At 38.6% G+C, this 19,081-nt stretch overlaps 4 protein-coding genes across 6 annotated transcripts; 3 read left to right on the forward strand and 1 right to left on the reverse strand.

Moving 5' to 3' along the window:
• The first annotated feature begins 331 nt into the window (after positions 1-331).
• On the forward strand, positions 332-18,581 carry LOC114722201 (lysM domain receptor-like kinase 4). 2 transcript variants are annotated; one of them, XM_028908164.1, is made up of 3 exons: positions 332-338; positions 7,685-7,696; positions 16,603-18,581. In XM_028908164.1, exons 2-3 carry the CDS (start codon positions 7,694-7,696, stop codon positions 18,385-18,387), a joined length of 1,788 nt encoding a protein of 595 aa, XP_028763997.1. In that variant the 5' UTR covers positions 332-338; positions 7,685-7,693; the 3' UTR covers positions 18,388-18,581. The 2 variants fall into 2 exon arrangements, with proteins under 2 accessions (XP_028763997.1, XP_028763996.1); XM_028908163.1 differs by lacking the exons at positions 332-338; positions 7,685-7,696 and having other exon boundaries at positions 16,384-18,581.
• LOC114722202 (probable vacuolar amino acid transporter YPQ1) lies at positions 777-4,406 on the reverse strand. The gene is made up of 12 exons (XM_028908165.1): positions 4,091-4,406; positions 3,900-3,942; positions 3,565-3,591; positions 2,935-3,036; positions 2,678-2,799; positions 2,405-2,582; positions 1,859-1,945; positions 1,690-1,782; positions 1,578-1,598; positions 1,428-1,486; positions 1,259-1,349; positions 777-1,122 (listed from the first exon to the last, which is right to left on the reverse strand). The coding sequence occupies exons 1-12, from the start codon at positions 4,312-4,314 to the stop codon at positions 1,021-1,023; spliced, it is 1,149 nt and encodes a 382-aa protein (XP_028763998.1). The 5' UTR covers positions 4,315-4,406; the 3' UTR covers positions 777-1,020.
• On the forward strand, positions 9,976-11,379 carry LOC114722204 (putative pectate lyase 17). Its single transcript, XM_028908169.1, has 4 exons — positions 9,976-10,332; positions 10,448-10,803; positions 10,890-11,025; positions 11,155-11,379. The coding sequence occupies exons 1-4, from the start codon at positions 9,976-9,978 to the stop codon at positions 11,377-11,379; spliced, it is 1,074 nt and encodes a 357-aa protein (XP_028764002.1).
• On the forward strand, positions 12,656-15,628 carry LOC114722203 (cold-regulated 413 plasma membrane protein 4). Of its 2 annotated transcripts, none has more exons than XM_028908168.1 (4): positions 12,656-13,031; positions 14,561-14,668; positions 14,785-14,861; positions 14,985-15,628. In XM_028908168.1, exons 1-4 carry the CDS (start codon positions 12,892-12,894, stop codon positions 15,215-15,217), a joined length of 558 nt encoding a protein of 185 aa, XP_028764001.1. In that variant the 5' UTR covers positions 12,656-12,891; the 3' UTR covers positions 15,218-15,628. The 2 variants fall into 2 exon arrangements, with proteins under 2 accessions (XP_028764001.1, XP_028764000.1); XM_028908167.1 differs by having other exon boundaries at positions 12,658-13,031; positions 14,958-15,628.
• Positions 18,582-19,081: the final 500 nt, after the last annotated feature.

Here is a 19,081-nt window from a genome sequence, read left to right on the forward strand (position 1 = left end):
AGTGTCTCCTACCTCTACACTTCTTAATGTCAAAATTTTTAGAGTGACTATAATTCATAACTAACTATAATGTAATTATTTATAAATTTTGTATTATATGTTGGAGTCTAACCACTTATAAATTGGGGAGAATTCCGGAAAAAAAAATCTTTAAATTTTAAAATTTCAAATCAGTCTTATTTTACTGCTAATAATAATTGATAATATTTAAAAAAGTACTAGTAAATAAGAACATGTTTTTGTAGTTATTTCTTATTTGAGGTTTTGAGATTTTTTCTATAAATTGTACTCTTCTGATCTTTAACATAACATAAAATCTAATTATTGAGTTGATTTTAGTCTTAAATATAAGACTTATTTTTTATATTTATCAATTTTTTAAAACTACCTCCATAGATATTCCCTCAACCACAATCAAGTAGAAGAAGGAGATATGATATTTAGGAAAATGATTAAGATGTTTTAGAAAAAATATATCATATTTCTTATAATTAACTAATTTACCTAATTAATTTAATCTAATCAAATTAATTAAATAAGTCTTATATTAAATACAGGAAGAGTATATTATTGCACGCAATTTTTCTATGATTTTTTAAATTAATAAAATCAAAACATGCGCCTAACAAACACCAACTTGGAGATAGGGTCCGGGGATCATTTATTGGCTCGCCGGGTGTCAGTGTACGAAGCATCTCGACGATGTCTGTGTTAATCAATGCGTGAAATCATGAGGACGTCAAAGTCATGAAAATCTACATCATTGCCCTCTCCGCTTTTTTTTTTTTAAATTAATTGTTCAGAGCAGAGCCACGGCGCATCTCGAAGAATCGTGAACGGCTAACATTTCACGAGCCGCCCAACTAGGGTTATGTATCACTGTTTGACACATTTAAGATTACAATTCGCAGTAGAGGTAGGAGGAATACAGCGACATGTGTCGTCCGTGTCGGTGGAGAAAAAGCTTATACAAGCCTTCTGGTGATTCCGACTTGAGTAGCTCCTTTCTTCAAGCGTCAATCATGATGCATCGCCTTTTCTTGCTTCTTTGTAGTCTCCATCATTCTCTTCCCTTCTCCATCTCTTTCGGATGTATCTGTAATATATGTACTGCACTATTATCTGTTGCACATCGGTTAAGGTTTTAGAGTCTTTAGTGTCTCCATATTCAAGTAGCATATGGTAATGGGTTTAGCAGTAGCAGTCGCCGAAGCTTTGTATGTATGATTGTGTGTGTGCGTGTGTGTGTGTAGGATACAAATAGGTCCAGAGCCACGCAAACTACAGCATCCAACAACCATGGCATATTCGCTCTGATGCTGTCCCACTCAATAGTTCGTACAAGAATACTGCATCCACCAGAGAGCACAATTAGATATCTTTCATGCATCAGGCGTCAAATATATTTATGAGGGAGGAAAATTAACCTGGCCACATAGGTAACATTGGCAATCAAGGCAAAGACGAACATGAGAGGGTTTAAGCCCTGTTTTATATGAAAACAGAGACAATAAATTAGTAAATACTCATACATATTAGCACACGGTGATTGAGGCCATAAGTCATAAAACACATACCTCCACACTCCCTCTTTTAATCTGGTCAACAAGGCAATAGCTTTGTTAGGAGAACATATAACCATGCAGAATCTAATAGCCACTATTAAGTGAAGAAGATTCAAAGACTCACATTCAACCATATTTGAGGGAGTCGGCCTCCCATATATATAGCGGCCATGAGCCATCCCAGCCATTGACCAAAAGTACTGTGCGCCTCGTGCTCCTGCAATCGAACATCGTATAAGTTATAATCCAAACGCAAAGTAAATGTATGCTTGAGTAGCGGGGCCTATTCGTACCTGTAAGAGTTTCCTTGCAGTGAATGCTAAAGCATTGCCCTGCGTAGGCAGGTTCAGCGATGCTGCTAAAAATGTTCCGTAACCTCCCTGAAATTATAAGCCAGAGTAAGAAAGGCGAGGAAGAAATTGATGTTTGATTTGATCTTCAGGGGCCTATTTTGGTGATGAACTAAAAGTAAGGTGAACAGAGTAAAACTGTAAAGTTTTTCAAGATTTTAGAAAGAATATCCCGAGTCATTGTTCTTTTCCTCTGCTGAAGATTTAAATAGACGCTTGGGGAAAAGCATCGGTGAGGACTCTAACAGTGGAGATGATACTCACCCGCGTATTCTAATGAACAGGGGTGAAAAGGAATGGGAGCACATTAAGTGATGAAATAGAAGAGTACATACTAATTATGAGGTTCAAACGTATATGTGATGTAAATGTGAATGGATAAAATAATACTCGGGAGTCAACTGGCAAGCATACTTTTAGACATCTCCAAATATTAGTGCATATCATAGTCTAGTACAATGCAGGGCGTAGAGAAGATTGAAGACTCACAGCGAAGGAGCGAGGGATTGGTCGAGGTTGGGAAGGAGAGTTGATGGAGGAAGACGGAGGAGCCTCATCGTCAGAGGAGGAGTCGGAGTTCAATTCCAGGGCGGAAGGGCCACTCTTAGCCACCCGCATGTAGGTGCGAAAAGGTGGAGTGCCACTCCCGGCCAGCGATCTCGCCGACCTGTTCGGTTTAAACATGCATACACAACACAAACAAACATCACATCATCCGCTTTATTTTATTAATCACCACCAACAAACCATATGAAGACCTACGTATAATAGAACATCTCTCTTCGAGGGGCTGGGGACGATGTTTTGTGTGCGCCATTTGGTATGGGAACTCCAGGCTCGTGTCTTGGTTTCGATCTCAATGGTTTTTTCTCTTCTTCATCATCCTATCATCATCCAACCCTCACGTCATTTAAGCACAGCAGCAAAACCCAGGGGAGCATGTTAAATTTTACAGGCAAGAAGAAGAAGGAACAAAAGGAAGCGAGTCTCAATTTGTGCACAAGCTAACTGCGGAGTACCTCTCGGTTATTGATTTTTTGACGACCTCGTCTGCCCCATCTGTAGATGTAATCATAGTACAGGCTTTGCAGAACTAATACAATGGTAGTTATTGTATACAGCTGTCAACCACGGTAACTGCTGCTAGTGAGATTATTTTGTTACAAGTAAAGTTCCACCTAAAGTAATGCTAATATGAATTTGCATTATCTGTACTTAATTCCAATTTGATGTTAATAAATATCATCAGTGGGGGCCAATCCTATAAAAACTTACAGAAAGTAGCGGCAAAGAGGGGTGGGAGAGAATCTCTCCTAATTTTTCAAAAACAGTGCATGTATATAGTTCTAAAATACATGGAATTGTAGATATACACCGGACGGACAAAAAGGAAATAATTCTTGGAGAGGCACATGTGCCACTTGGGGGTTGAGCCGAACTACGCAGCCAACCAAGGTTGGCCACCTAGTTGATTTGGGATTGGATTGATAGACACGTATCCAACTTTGTCTCGACTTGGCCTTTGGTTTGCTAACGCCATCGTCTATAACTCATGTTTATAGCTCTTTTAAACTATTCCTAGTACGAAGTAGACAAAGAAAGGGAGAGCTAGACCTGAAAACTAATGCAAATTTGACAGTGTCATTTACCAGAGCTGTATATAACTGAGTGGGCAGCTGCATCCGTACGCAAAACCACCATAAAGAAGGGCAAAAAATTGGAAAAAATAAAAAGGAACAGAGTTAGTCCACAATCATAAAATAAGTAAGAGCAAGGGAATAGGACACATTGGTGGATAATGATGCACAGAGCATTTTTCGTCTCGGAGATAGTGTATCCGAGAAGGCCACACAATTGTCAATTTGCGCCAGTTTAATTTTATAGCCACAAGTTGAACCAGCTGAGACCTCTGGCTCTCCCAGGACCACCACCTGCAACCAAACAATGAAACGAACATGTCTCACGGTATGTGACTCAGACTCACCGTGGCTGGCTCCAGAAGACAGCCCACCAGATTGAATATATCTCTGCGTAAAAAATTAACGACACAATTAAAATTACAAGTTAACCACAAGATTGACTTGAAAAATACATACATGAACGGCGAATGAATTGTCGTTAGTGTTGTGTGCGTGCAGAGTGCGATGATTAAAATGGTAGAAAATGAAGACGAACCCAGCGACCCAAGTGAGGAGAAAGGCAAGGGAAACGCCATGGCTGGACTTGGTGTGAAAGTTGGTGATTATCTGAGGAATTTCTGCGACCCCCCAGCATACGAGACTGATGAGGCCGAAAGAGAAGGAGAAGTCGTCTTTGAGATTACAGAGGCAGTCCTTGAAGTACTTCTCAACCCAGGGCACACATGGCTTTCTCTCCCTCACACAGTAAGAAGGCGCCATTCTCTCTCTGTCTCTCTCTCTCTCTTCAGCTAAGCAAGTGTTCTGCAGCGAGAGGCGTGTGATGGCTTGGTTTTAAAAGAAGCCAACTTCTGGAAATTACAGACCATGACACCAGATGAGGGAAGGGAATTCGACAAAATATACTGTCCTTTTTATGGGGTTAAATTGTAAATACGACAGAGTCTGTGGCTTATAGCATATTCTCTCCCAACACAGTGCTACCAAAGGGATCAAGTTGAGTCGGGTTCACCCATTGCGTTTATTTCTAATAATGGGAATAATCCCACTTTATGTACATTTAATTAGGGGAGTAAAGAAACAAGTGCAACCCGCTTAATTTCAATTTCTCATGGAAAACTATCGTGGGATCACATAAAAATAATATTATTCACGTTCAGACTTTAGATCTTTGGACAATGAAAATGGAACACATGAAAAATTTCTGGACAGGAAATTAAAGTTTCAGAACAAATTAAAAGCCGTGATGATATTACGCTATTCACGGAAATTAATCATATACTTCCCATTCTTTCCTTTAATTAATCATGTTATATTTGACTCTTTAGAGGAGAGATCAAGGAAGAGAATGTGGGAAGAAAATATTGACATTTTTTATTATTATTTATTTTACTATTTCATCTGGCTGTCATTGTTGTCAATATCTCATGTATTGAGCATATTTTAATAACATAAATAGACATACGCCACTTCTAGAAGGGCCTCAAGTTCATTCAGGGATCAGTATCTCACGTTCAAGGGACCAAGGTATAGCGCAGAAAATGATTGTGGATCGTGGAAGTTAATTGAAAGCTTAATTTCTCATGCATAATACTCGTTCTTCTTCTTCTTCTTTTTCCCCCCTCTCGGTGAACATTACTCATTCTTCTTTGATTAATGGGGAAAAATGATATGCATGGGGCATATGCTTTGGGATATTCACCTGCTTATGGAATCAAATGAAATCAGATCCTTATTCTGGCGAAAACAATAGCCGTACCCCTTCCCTGAGTGATGTGAAATTTCAGCACGATGGGGTACACCATTCTGCGCTTTCCGTCACGGACCTGAAACAAAAATGGACGCGGAAAAAAATAGCAACGCTCATGGGCCATTGCAACAAATAAATACTACTTCCTGTCCTTAATATAAGATCTTGTTTGATTTTTATTTTGATCCTAAATATAAGACTCTAATCTACTTTGTCTCTCATATTTAGGTATTTTTTTCAAAATAGTCTTTCTAATAATTGTAGTTCTAGTTAATATAGTTAATTAGTAAGGATATTTTAGAAAAAACAACACCTATTTATTACAAATAACTAACTTAACTTCTTTCCTTAATCCCCTCACATTAGCTAACTGGGTCTTATAATTAGGACCGGAGGTAGTATTACTAATAGAATGAAAAGTACTTCCTCTCCTCATAACAGAAATACTCTTCCGGCTATTAACATAAAACCTAATTATTAAATTGATTTTGATCATAAATATAAGACTTATTTTTTATATTTATTAATTTTTTTAAAATTACCCTTATGAATACTTCTTTAACCATAATTAAGCAGAAGAAAGAAAGAAGATATTAAGGAAGATGATTATGATATTTTAAGAAAAATATATCATATTTCTTATAATTAACTAATTTACCTAGCTTCCTTAATCTAATCAGATTAGTTAAATATGTCTTATATTAAGGACCGAAGGAATACTATATAGTTTAGATTTTTTTTTGTTTTACAAGTTACTCTTATGTTCTAAATTTTAATGCATAGTTATTACTTGTTAATTTAGTTAAGATTTAAAATAGCATGACATTAAATCAAAAGGTAAACACTGAAAAAAAAATTTATTACACAGCATATTGATTTTCTTCCGGCTAGGATAATTAAATAGGTAGGGAGGAAGCATAGTGCTAGGTTGGATGTCCATAGAGGGTAAGCATAGCTAAGGTGACAATATAATACTAGGATCCTTAATATAAAAACTAGTTTGACTCTTATTTTGATCATAAGTATGAGATCTCATTTTATTTTATCTTTTATATTTATTTATTTTTTTAAAGTAGTTTTTATAATAATACTAGTTCTAGCCAATACACTTGATTAGTAATGATATTTTAGAAAATAAAATATATATTTATTATAAATAATTAATTTAGTTAATCTTCTTAACCTATTTAAATTAATCAACTAATTTTTATAATAAATTATTTTTTATATTACAGGAGGCATCGTTACTAATTACTCACAAGGTTGCTTTGCTTTGTTCGGTCGTTGGACCCCATCATTTATTTCATGGTCTGTCCCATCACTGGCATATCAAATCAAAACCACCACTTTCCATTACAATTTAGTTAATTCAATTCCCGTCCACATCTCGTTTGGAATTTTGTGATGCTTGTGTGCATCCATAGACACGGATCCCTTCAATTCCCACTCCCTCAACTGCCCATCAATGGTATCAAAATTATTAATTTGCCCACACGCGCGGCCCAGAGTTTATGTAATTTTTTTTATTGAATCATAATTGATGTATTATCTTCCATCCTAATTATAAGATCTCATTTATAGTTTATAAATAAATTAAAACTAGTTTTTAATACAAAATACCTCAATATGTGCAATTGATAGAAATAGTTTAGGAAGATCATGATAAGCATGAAAACGAAGTAAACTAATACCTTATATATATATATAGATATAATTAAGTTCAACCCTCACCTGGCTCTTATATCAAGATTGGATACTGTATGTCAGGATGTGCATCTGTTTTGCTAGTTTTTTCTGCCGATTCACCTATTTCATAAAAATTATATATGGCGTCTGAGTTTTGCAATGAAATGAGATCCCTGCTGAATGGAACCCGTAATATCGGCCAAGTTCAACACCTAGATGTGCATCTGTTTTGCTAGTTTTTTCTGCCGATTCACCTATTTCATAAAAATTATATATGGTGTCTGCGTTTTGCAGTGAAATGAGTCAATGAGATCCCTACTGAATGGAACCCGTAATATCGGCCAAGTTCAACACCTATATGTGACCAAAAACAATGTTGAACCCATGAATGAGAAGGCATTTGTGGGGACTGGGGAGGCAGCGTTGCAGGGACAGCAGCGGTGAATCTGGTCTGCAAAGGTGTCAAGGTTCATGGTTCACAATAATACCACCGTACTTTTTTTCTTTTTGGGGTCATCCGGCAATAGGTGGTTGCCAGCAGGTGAAGGTGCTTGAATTATTGAAACGCTATACATGTAGAGTTGAGAAGAAATTAAGAAAATTAAAGAGTGGGGGAGGGGGGCGTGGGGAGGGAATAGAGATAGAAGTGGAGCGTTTTGGGTAGTTAGAGAAAGTGTGGAGGCAAGAGAAGCACAGGCAAGTTGGATGAGGAGATGAGGAGGGAGGGAAAAGTAAGATAAGGGGAGGCGGGGGGAAAGAAGTAGGAGTTAGTGAGAGGGAAAGAAAGAGACAAATAAAGCGAAGAACGGCATCGGTGCGCTGCAGCGCAGCTCAATCTATTGATGTGGCCCTCATCTTTATCCCTTGTGACGAGGCGCCCACACAGATACACATGGAAGTCTGCAAATGAGTTCACTGCAGATACGCCAAGCTTTAGAACATGCATGAGACGCGCCATCTTTTTTGTGATGGAGAAAGCGACGGAGGGCTCGAACAAATTGAAGGGAGTGAAGATAGAGATGGGCGTGTGCGTATATGGGGAAGGCAATACCTTTGTACTACTTCCCGTCCTTAATATAAGATTTCGTTTGACTTTTTATTTAGTTCAAATAAATCGGGTCTTATAATTAGGATCGGACGTATTATGTTGGTGAGGTAATAAATGAGTAATTAGAAGCAGCGAGTCCCAAGTGTACGAGGATTAAGTAAATGAGTATAGCATCAAATCAGATCAGACCAGACTAAACTAGATTGGGATTGACAGTAATGCTTATGGGGTACTATAGGAGCTGGGAATGGAATGTCAGCGTGATTTAATTTGGATTTTGGACGCCCAACACAGGCTTTGACTTTGACACGCAACATCTCTCCCACGCGCGCACACGTGTTTGTGCCTCCTAAGTACATGTCTGCCGCTTCATTCCCGCAATTATTATGCAATGCCGTTTGGCGGTCGGGCCTTTTCTTTTCTTTTGTTTTTTTTTTTTTAAGTAGAAACTATGTATTTCATTAAAACTCAGCAATGCCAATGCGTTGCAAGCTACTGCCTCTTACAAACGAAATGTTATAAATATTAAATAGGACTGAACGAAGTGTTATAAATAGGGCTGGAGGTAATACTAATCTCCTCCGTCGAAATCCGCTCCCGTAATAAGAGGTGGCGGTTGGGCCTTCACACTCCCACTATGCTGCGGGCCCCACTCCATTCCTTGAGTTTGTGGGTCCCTCCAGTATTACTTGTCCCGTTTACACCTCAGCCGCCTTCATAAGTAATCCCCCCCCCCAAAAAAAAACTTTCGATTGATTTTTTCATCATGTTTCTTTTTTCTTTTTCGTTTTTCCCAAAAAAATCAAAATATAATATAAATATGATTAAGCACACACAGACACACTATTACATTAAGCGGATTATTAATACTCGTCCGGTTCAAAATATAAACTAAACTTTATTTATTTACGTTTATCAAGAAATTAGTTAAAATCATTTTAAAATAATAAATATATAAAGCATCTAGTAGTTTTTTTTTCAAATATACCCTTGCTAATGAAGAGAATAAGTAAAAGAATACAATAAATGAATCAAAAAGAAAAAAAAATAATATATAGGAATAAAATTAGAAAAAACTCATTAAATGCTTAGATAAAAGTGAATGTTATCTTATAAAAAAACAAATATCTATAATAAAATTTAGCTTATATTTTGAAGCAAAGGGAATATGATATATATAGATGTATTGATGTGACATATTGTAAATATAAAAGTTTGAACCAGTAATTATAATTAGTCTCCCCTTCATAGGTGGAATTGTCCTCATAGCTTAAACCACAATTTATTTGTTTTAATTTATCATTCACATTATTCTTAATATGTTAGTTATCTCTTGGTTGAAACTAATTTCTGTACTAAACTACTTCTAGTGATTATCAATGCGATCCACATCTACCCTTCAAGGAATTTTTTGCGTTAACAGTTTCAGGTATGACCTGTTGGATAAATATTTTTACGGTTGTGAAGTGTTTCTAATTCATAAGCATCACACACGTGGGAGGATCAACCGCCGTCGCAGCTGATTAATTAAATGATTGACAATTTTGTTGAAATAAACCGAAGGGGTTGATACTCAAATCAAATTTAGCTCTTTACGATTCACGGTTACGATAAAACATGGATTTTTTTTTTTTGCTGTTCAAAAATAGCTCCTCCCTAACATTCGACACTCCCCTAACCACAGCTTAATATAACCACTCAACAGATTCCAAGCTTCACCAACCACTCCCATCTTCATATATAATTTTCCCCTGCACTTCCACTTCTCCAACCTCAATAATCCTCATTCAATCCTTCCTCCTTTCATATATCCTCATCAGAATCTCAACTCGTTGCGCGTGCGCACACACAAATGGCCTCTCAAAGCTTCAATTCGACCCTATGCCCCTTTGCTTTTGCTGTTGCAATCCTTATTATTCCGGCCCTTTGTTCCGCCAAGATGACTGGTTTGAGCATGAACGTGATTGATAAATGTTGGAGAACGAACTCCCAGTGGCGCAGACATCGCCCACAACTTGCAACTTGTTCTGTGGGGTACGCAGGGAAGATGACAAACAACATTGGGAAAGACCTCATCCACTACAAAGTCACCGATCCCAGTGACGACCCAATAAACCCCAAACCTGGCACGTTGAGATATGGAGCTTCCATGATCCAACGCAAAGTGTGGATCACATTCCAAAGGGACATGCATATTAAGCTTCTCAGGCCCCTTCTCATCAGCAGCTTCACCACCATTGATGGCCGAGGCGTCAGCGTTCACATTGCTCGTAATGCATGCTTGATGATCTTCAAGGTACCCCCTACCTATACCTAGTCATCGATTTCTCACGTCGTGGACATTATTAATTATTTATTTACTTATAATTGTGTATTGTGTGTCTGCGCTTTTATTTTTTGGGAATTAATAGGCGACCAACATAATAATACATGGCATTCGGATCCATCACTGTAAGCCTCAAGCTGCGGGGATGGTGGTGGGTCCAGAAGGGAAGGTGATTCAAGTAGGTCAGGTGGATGGGGATGCGATCAGACTGGTGACAGCCTCCAACGTATGGATTGACCATAATACGCTGTATGATTGTCAAGACGGCCTTCTTGATGTTACGAGGGGTTCCACCAACGTGACCGTCTCTAACAATTGGTTTAGAGACCAAGACAAGGTTATGCTTCTCGGACACGACGATGGTTACGTCAGGGACAAGAACATGAAGGTCACCGTGGTGTACAACCATTTTGGACCTAACTGCAACCAGCGCATGCCTAGGTCTGTGATTAATTAACTGATCGCTTACAAGAATACATTTTTGTGTGTGTGAAACATTGGTTCATTATTGGTTAATAACGTTGCAGAATTCGCCATGGATATGCACATGTAGCCAACAATCTATACCAAGGATGGGTGCAATACGCCATTGGTGGAAGCATGGGACCCAGCCTCAAAAGTGAAGCCAACCTGTTCATAGCACCACAATCTGGGAGCAAAGAGGTATGTAATTTGAGTAACTCACTGAACTTGTATAAAAACCTATACGTATAACAAAGTGATGGAGGTATTATTATATATTTTAAACGATACATGTTATGTAATTGTGTGTGTGTGTGTGTGTGTGATCAGGTGACATGGAGAAAAGAGAGCAATGGGAATATGGGAGAGTGGGAATTTCATTCGGTGAGGGATGTGTTTGAAAATGGAGCTTGCTTCACAGAAACAAAAGGAGGGCGTGTACCAAAACCTTATTATAACAGGGAACAGATTTTTGAAGTTGCAGATGCCAAATATGTGAGGGCATTGACAAGATCATCAGGCGCCTTACGCTGCTCCAAAACCTCCAGATGTTGATTTTAACACCAGACCAGCGAGGATTTTGCTACTTTAATTTGGGATTCTGAACAATCCGTCCTGTATGTTAATCTGTTTCAATTAGCTTCTTGCGTTGCTTTTTAAAGCTTATTATAATTTCGCCTCCTGGTAGATGGTAGTGTTTTATTTGCCACATTGTACAGCACTTGTATGTTCTGATTCATTGTAACATTGTTGCCGATTAATGTGCTTATAGTGCTCCATTTAATCATTTATAGGTATTCTGTTTAGATTATAGCACAAAGTTTGCATTTATTGATTTGGAAAAAGATAAAAATATTAAACAATAATTAAGAATTTCCGATATCAGTGACAACTGTGGGTTGTTTGTGTGTTTTCTGGGGTAATTTGCGCTTTTACTAACATTTCAACTTTTAAGTGGATGAGAAGAGATGCTAATGCGTAGCATACGAGGAATTCTCCAAATTTCTCACCTAAGATCTAATTGGGCTAAAGAATGTTGGCCACTTTAACAACGTGACTGAAAAATTAAAACCCACAACAAAAAATTTGTTCCTAAAAAGTTCTTTTTAACGTAAAAATGCTCTCATATATTGACATTAATAAACTACTAGTAGAAGAAAAAACTTTTTAGCCAAAAAAGTGGTAGAAGAAACCAAATGTCATATCTATGAATATTTTTTTGGCCACATTTCATTGAACATTTAAGAAAGAAGAAGCCCTGAGGAAGAAGGAAGCTGCAGATGTGAGGGCAAGAATTTCCATAGTCCTATTATTTAGGCGGGGGTTTTGGGCTTTCTGGGCTGCTTGTGTTTACCCAGCTTGATGCTTCCGGTCCGTTCTTCACAAAAGCGAAGAGTCTTCACAATTGACTATGGCCTTGTTTGCATGTACCTGTTTTGAGTAGTTATAAGCATTTTTACTTGAACTGTAATAAAATTTTTCTTGCTCATATTATATTCATAAATTGTGAATAAAAAATTGTTTATAAATCACTACAAAACAAGTAAAAGGCCCACGATCCAACCAATCTTTGTTTCTCTTTCTTTGTGATTTTTCATTTAAAAAGGAATAAAAAGATCCTGCCCTTTCTCTTTGCCAGTTGCCCGGGCATGTATCCGCGCGCCTTTTTTTTTTTGGTTGATATTGTTTAGGCTGTGTTGAAGCTGACACAGGCTGTTAAGATGACGTAGGCCAGGAAGTAATCGTTGAGCCGAGCCGCAACAGTTCTCGTTTATGACTTTTTGAGGGGCTGACCGTTTGGTTTGGAGCAAATAATTTATTTTATAAACAGAAAATTAAGGGGTAAAAACTAAAAAGGCAATCCATAGTTGATGTGGTCTTATGAGTTGTCTTGGCAACATGGGAAAGGATCTTCCAGAATCTGAATTGGGCATATCCGGGAAAGAGTGGCAGAATGAGTGGAAGGTTAGGTTGATTGTGAAGACAAATGCAAAATGACGATCGTGGGCAAATAAGTAATGCATCATTAGTGGAGTAGAATAGTAGGTGACGGCGAGGCGGAGAGATATGGATGCCCTGCAAATAGGATTTCGTGATGCTGTTGCAAGCCTTGCTTATGCATTCGAAGTTTCGATTTCCCCATCTATTGCCTCGAAATCCAGCAGTGCCCGAGCTGCCTTTCAATGGGGTGGAACCATCTTCGACTTGTGAGTCCTTTCTTCTCCCTCTCTCAGTTTAATTGTCTCTACTCCCATGTACACTTTGCTTAAATCCTTCTTTTTAGTGAAGTCGTCGGAATTTTTAACTTCCGGGATTTCCTTCCCTAAATATGTGCCCAAGGATTTCAAGCTGTGCATTAGTCACTTACATAGATCGATTATCCGGTATCCTTCTTAGGAGTGAAATAACAGTGACAATTGCAGGATTTTAGTGTTGAGAATATTTGTTACGATTATATTTCGTTCTCCCATGCTGGCACTAAAATAGCAATATTTGTGAACGAGTGAAGTTGATGCCTGATTTTGCTTTATCCTCCATTCCTTCTCGTCTTATTGGGATAGATAGCAAACAATACGCCCTTCCCGATTTGATCAAAGTAGTTGAATTGTGTAATCTGTTTCCCTGTATTGATGTCTTGAAATTTCGCTTCCCACTTATGATTTCTTTGCTAACTTGAAGATCCTTGCTTACCAAATCTGGCTAGTCAAAGATCTTTCCTACTGGAATGTCCATTTGCATTAATTGATCATGTGTTCCCAAAATCTGATTGAACCCCCAAAAAAGTGGAGAAAAGGAAGTCTCTTCCTTATCCTGGGGTTCAAGTCAGCGTGATTTATTGTAATTCGGGACCAATGAGGCGGCAATGTCTTGTCTTTTGGGCCAGTGCAGGAATTCCTAGTTCCAAGCTCTTACATAGCCTAGTTTCAACACTGCTACAATATATAATTGCAACTCGCAAAGATACTCATGGGCTGATGTGTTTAGTGCCCAGATATTTTGATGCTGAAATGCTCCTGAACAAAAGAAAAATGGGCTGTCAAATTGCTAAATTTATAAATTGTTATGATGTTCGGCTATGGATCTTCATAGAGGCTTTCATGAGAAGAGCATTAGTAGTCAGTATTTCCCGTAACTATGTACATCTGCTAATAAACTGTCAGCCATCTATCTCCCGGTGGTCTGATGGCTATGGGTCTTCAAAATAATTGAATTCCCACAGTGATGTAATCTCCCCCCACCCCCCCCCCCAAAAAAAAAACCAAAGAAAGAGAGAAATGAAAGAGGGAAAAAATCACTATCCCTTCCCTACATTTGGTACGAAGTATTGAAAATGAGAGATGAGGATTGTGATTGAGATTGAAAACATATGTTAAAAAGATACTTAGCATAAGTGATTTCTTATCACATGGGATTAGGTAATCTCATATAGATAGGATTGGAGAATACCACCTCCCTTCATTGTATTCCCCAATCCCATATATATGGGTTTGTCTAATCCTAACTATCATACAATTACTTATGCCAGACACCCTTTTAATATAGTTTTCACTTTCAATCTCAATCCTTATCTCTCATTTTTAATGCCTCGTACCATACAAGATCTATGGGTTTCTGAATTTTAAGTATAGAGCTATAGAGCCTTGACTTTGAATGTTGGAACTTTTTTCATTTGAAATATGTTTTAGCTTTTCTCATGTCACACAATGCTTAGATTTTATGCGCCTTTGTCATACAGGTTTTTGTTGATCTTGAATCGATTTGGACAGGACTCGCGCACACAAAGTACCCTTCTAGTGTTATATCTCTTTATAAGCCTACCAGAAGTACTATTCAAAATTTTAAGGTGCTCACAAATTTCCGACTCACATTGATTGACTATATTTCAATCCAAAATAAAAAGAAGCCTTTGGTCAACCATCTAGCCTTTTGAATTTATAAACTGATGATTGTAATTTGCAGGGAACAATTTGGCTGCTGGGTTGCTTTCCTTGCAATTGTAGCAAACATGTTTTTCCCTCACACTTTTCCAGTTCCAGGTTTTATTTCTTGCTGAAATTTCCTAATAGAGCCTATGCTAAGGCTGCTGTTATTCCAAATATATAATGATTCTGCATTACTTTCTATTAATGCAGTTTCGCGTTTTCTGCTATTTGTGATAGCTCCAAATTGGATTGCTCATGGACTAAGAAATAGCATGGTGGGTGGAGTTTTTTGTCTAGCAATAGGCATATCAACTGTCATAGTTGAGATTCGTGGGAATGGGGGATTCCGAAACTGCAGCTGTAATTTCCGCTGCTTCGCCTATTATCTTTGTATAGTATTTCTTTTCTTCTTCACTATATTGTACCTGTGCTTAGGAAGTTGGCAGATAACAAGCATCCCTTGGAGGTAGTGTAAGCATGGCTTGACACAGCCCTTCCCTTTAAGATTGCAAGTATGTTTCTTGAGGACGGCCGGACAGAGGTGTGGTGCATGGAGGTGTTGATATGGGGTCAAAGTCTTGAAGGAAAAAAATAATTTTGATGGGGGATCATACTCGTACTCATGTGAGACTTCGTGGGGAAGTTAAAGTTTCAGTCGGATTCAAGCTAATGGAGGCCGCCAGCACAATTGCTTGAAGTCAAAAACTGGTGGCGCTTTGTCCGGGACAAATTAGATTCTTGTGATACATTCTACTCGGTCATGTCCATTGTGTCAATGACATTCATCATTCATTCATGAATTTATCTGTACCCATTGAGTATTGTTGAAAACAATCCATAATGGACATACATGGTTGAAGGTTTCTCCTCCTAGTTTTCTATTCTTGCGGTTTGGAAGGATCAAGCGCTTTCTAGGGCCCCCATTTTTGGGCTTGACCTGCTCTTAATGAATTTATTAACAAGCTGTCATTCTTAGGGGTGGATAGATGTTACTCCAGTCCAGTATGTTTATGAGATTCTTTGAATGTCATCTGCGGATTTCATCATTTAAAAATAAATAATTTGACTTTTTCATGCCTATGTACGAGGGTTGAATTTGTTACATTATTTGTACGAAATACAGAATTGATTGACGAATCGCAAGGTACGGCGGGCAACTGCTTCCTTGTCTTCTTTCGGGAGTGTATATGAATATAATATTCACAGGCCAGAGTTAATTGCTTAAAAAAAACAGTAGATTTGCTGAGTCATGTCGCTTTCTCTTTTTCCCCTTTTAATTTTCATTATTCAAGTTAAGAGATAAGGAAGAGCGTCAAGTAAGGAACGAGGAGAACCTAAAAAAATGAACAAGGTGGCGTCATACAAGCGGTGATGTCAGATGGAGAGATTTGGTCAGCAGAAAAACAGTATGCAAGTCTTGATGAGCAAGAATGATTTAGCCAATAATTAAATTTGAGAAGAACCAATTCCAGCTTCCGTTCACACAGCTTGTAATCTTCGCAGAAATTGCGCGACATATTCTGTAGCTATGACCAATGATTCATTTCGTGAAAACAAACAAACAAATAAAACTAACATGTACACTGGGACCCATATATGTATATAAATATAGGTGTCACATATTGTTTGAAAACAACCCTCCTGCAATCAGTGATCACATTGGCCACCATTTTCTCCTTTCCACTAATCTGCAATCACAATGCGTCTCCTCCTACTCATCCCAGTCTTCTCTTTCGCTCTGTTCTGCAGTTTCACTCTGATTCAGGGGCAGCAACCTTATATTGGTTTGGGCACAGTAGCCTGTCGCAGAAAGGGCAATCCAAAATCTATTCGTGGTTACACTTGCAACGGCGTTGCTCATAGCTGCCAAGCCTACCTCACCTTCCGATCTCAACCCATTTACTACTCTGTTTCCACAATTTCTGCCTTGCTTGGCTCTGACCCATCTCAACTTGCTGAAATCAACTCAGTTTCTCTGAACGCCACCTTTGCGAAAGATCAATTGGTGATTGTTCCCGTCAACTGCTCCTGTGCAAGTGATTATTACCAGACCAACACTTCCTACACTATCCACAGCACAGACACGTATTTTTTGATTGCTAACGACACTTTCCAAGGCCTCTCAACCTGTCGAGCTCTGATTAAGGAAAACAACATTCCTGGAGATTTGTTTCCCGGCACAAAACTTACAGTCCCTCTTAGATGTGCTTGTCCCACAAAAAATCAAACTGACAAAGGCGTCAAGTACTTATTGAGTTACTTGGTCACCTGGGGTAATTCTGTTGCCGCCATCAGTAAAAGATTTGGGGCACCCACTGATCTCACTCTCGAATCAAATAGCCTTTCTGCTCAAGATTGGATTTATCCCTTTACCACACTTTTAGTGCCTCTTAAACACAAACCCAACATCTCTCGAATCGTTGTGTCTCCTCCTCCACCATCTCCGACATCCCCACCGTCTTCTTCTCCATCCGGTGGCAGCACAAATAAGACATGGATATATGCAGTGGTTGGAGCTGTCGGAGGTATTGCCTTGATATCACTCCTGCTCCTTGGTATACTTGTTTTCCGTAAACGGTATCCTATTCTTAGGAGCGAAAAGAAAGATGATTCTGCCATATTGTCAGAAAGTTTCGAGGCAACAGGGAAGCCAGAAGTAAAAAACGCCGGGGAAGAGTCGGAAACGTTGTCTGAGATAATATCCGACATAGCTCAGTCTTTCAAAGTGTATGGATTTAAGGAACTACAGCGGGCAACGGATAATTTTAGTTCAAACTGCTGCATCAGAGGGGGTGTTTACCGCGGTGTGATTAATGGTGATTTGGCTGCCATTAGGAAGATGGATGGCGACGTGTCCAAAGAGATAGCAATTCTTAGCAAAGTCAACCACTCTAATGTGATACGCCTTTCGGGGGTCAGCTTCAGCGAGGGCCATTGGTTCCTGGTTCATGAGTATGCAGCTAATGGATCCTTGACTGATCGGATCTACGTCAACAACACGGATGGCAAGTTTTTGACTTGGAGTCAGAGAATGCAAATAGCATTGGACGTGGCCACAGGACTCGACTATCTCCATAGTTTCATTTCTCCTCCTCTTATCCACAAGGATCTCAAGAGTGATAACATCCTTCTGGATGCTGATTTGAGGGCCAAGATTGCTAACTTGGGGCTCGCAAGGTCAGTAGAAGGCGAGGATGATCAGTTCCCCGTGACGAGGCATATTGTTGGAACAAGAGGCTATATGGCACCTGAGTATCTAGAAAATGGCATAGTCTCAACAAAACAAGATGTGTATGCATTTGGGGTTGTCATGCTGGAAATATTAAGCGGAAAAGAGGTTGCTGCTGTTCATTCAGGAGATAAAGGGAGTTTGTCGGATGTTTTAAGTGTGATTCTTGATGCGGACTGTGAAGAGGAGAAGCTGAGGGATTTTATGGATCCTCGCCTGGTCGGAAAGTTTCCACTGGAACTTGCTGGGTTTGTGGTTAGAATGATTGATAATTGCTTGAGGAAAGATCCAGCGAGTCGCCCTGCCATGCATGACATTGTGTCGTCTCTCTCTGTAACGTTGAACTCTTCATTGGCCTGGGAAAGATCAGTGACCATCTCAGGAGACCAGAGCTTCAGCAGAAGCTCTTAATTTTGCACAGCCTGAAACAAGACACTAGCAACAAAAGTATTGCTTCTATCTACATGTTCCAAACACACATTTAAATAGCCATTTGTATTTCTCCTACTTTTAAATCAGTTTGTTTATCGGATCGAATGTGTCAAACAATCTGAAACCTCAAAGTTCCGGTTGTACACCCTTGTTCATGCAATGTGGTTTAAGCATGGGAGAGTTGCTATAAAATTTTTTTAACAAAAAAAACATAATTACCAAGAAGTTTTAATAACACAGCAAGTTTCAGTAGAGGAGATAACAAAAAATAATGTTATTTTCTTTTCCCAGAAACCTCATGCTAATTCTCCTTTTATGAACGATGTTGGTGTGACCGGAAAAACCGAATTCGTTGGTCATGACTATTTGAAGTATGCGGCGCTTTCTCTCCAGATGTGCAAATTAATAATTTGATGAAAACAATGAGACTGACACTTTGCTAAGAACCCTGCAACTTCTACAAGAAAAAATTACGAAGCTGGGCACATACGTAAATATGTACGCATATATGAATGAAGACATGATTTATACGATAAGCTATTGTGTATGGGTCAAATTCTACTTCTTGGTAATTAGAAATTCTCAACACGCAAGAATGTTTTAAAATATGAAGTAATGCTCACATCAAATTAACAATATTAAAATTATTCTAAACATGATTTGGGCCACAATT

The sequence above is a fragment of the Neltuma alba genome, unplaced genomic scaffold (genome assembly GCF_004799145.2).
Source record: "Neltuma alba isolate B1F8T4 unplaced genomic scaffold, ASM479914v2 tig00012086_pilon, whole genome shotgun sequence".
Classification (NCBI taxonomy): domain Eukaryota; kingdom Viridiplantae; phylum Streptophyta; class Magnoliopsida; order Fabales; family Fabaceae; genus Neltuma; species Neltuma alba.

What these genes read in the sequence shown, in the direction of transcription:
- LOC114722203 (XM_028908167.1), top strand. Translation starts at nt 12,892, where the DNA reads ATGGATGCCCTGCAAATAGGATTTCGTGATGCTGTTGCAAGCCTTGCT. An exon ending in GTACTATTCAAAATTTTAAG is followed by an intron (nt 14,669 to 14,784) that starts GTGCTCACAAAT and finishes TGTAATTTGCAG; the next exon opens with GGAACAATTTGGCTGCTGGG. An exon ending in TCACACTTTTCCAGTTCCAG is followed by an intron (nt 14,862 to 14,957) that starts GTTTTATTTCTT and finishes CTATTAATGCAG; the next exon opens with TTTCGCGTTTTCTGCTATTT.
- LOC114722204 (XM_028908169.1), top strand. Translation starts at nt 9,976, where the DNA reads ATGACTGGTTTGAGCATGAACGTGATTGATAAATGTTGGAGAACGAAC. An exon ending in CATGCTTGATGATCTTCAAG is followed by an intron (nt 10,333 to 10,447) that starts GTACCCCCTACC and finishes GGGAATTAATAG; the next exon opens with GCGACCAACATAATAATACA. An exon ending in TGCAACCAGCGCATGCCTAG is followed by an intron (nt 10,804 to 10,889) that starts GTCTGTGATTAA and finishes ATAACGTTGCAG; the next exon opens with AATTCGCCATGGATATGCAC.
- LOC114722202 (XM_028908165.1), bottom strand. Translation starts at nt 4,314, where the DNA reads ATGGCGCCTTCTTACTGTGTGAGGGAGAGAAAGCCATGTGTGCCCTGG. An exon ending in CAATCCCTCGCTCCTTCGCT is followed by an intron (nt 1,946 to 2,404) that starts GTGAGTCTTCAA and finishes TTATAATTTCAG; the next exon opens with GGAGGTTACGGAACATTTTT. An exon ending in GCGTGGCTCTGGACCTATTT is followed by an intron (nt 1,123 to 1,258) that starts GTATCCTACACA and finishes GATGTGCAACAG; the next exon opens with ATAATAGTGCAGTACATATA.
- LOC114722201 (XM_028908163.1), top strand. Translation starts at nt 16,447, where the DNA reads ATGCGTCTCCTCCTACTCATCCCAGTCTTCTCTTTCGCTCTGTTCTGC.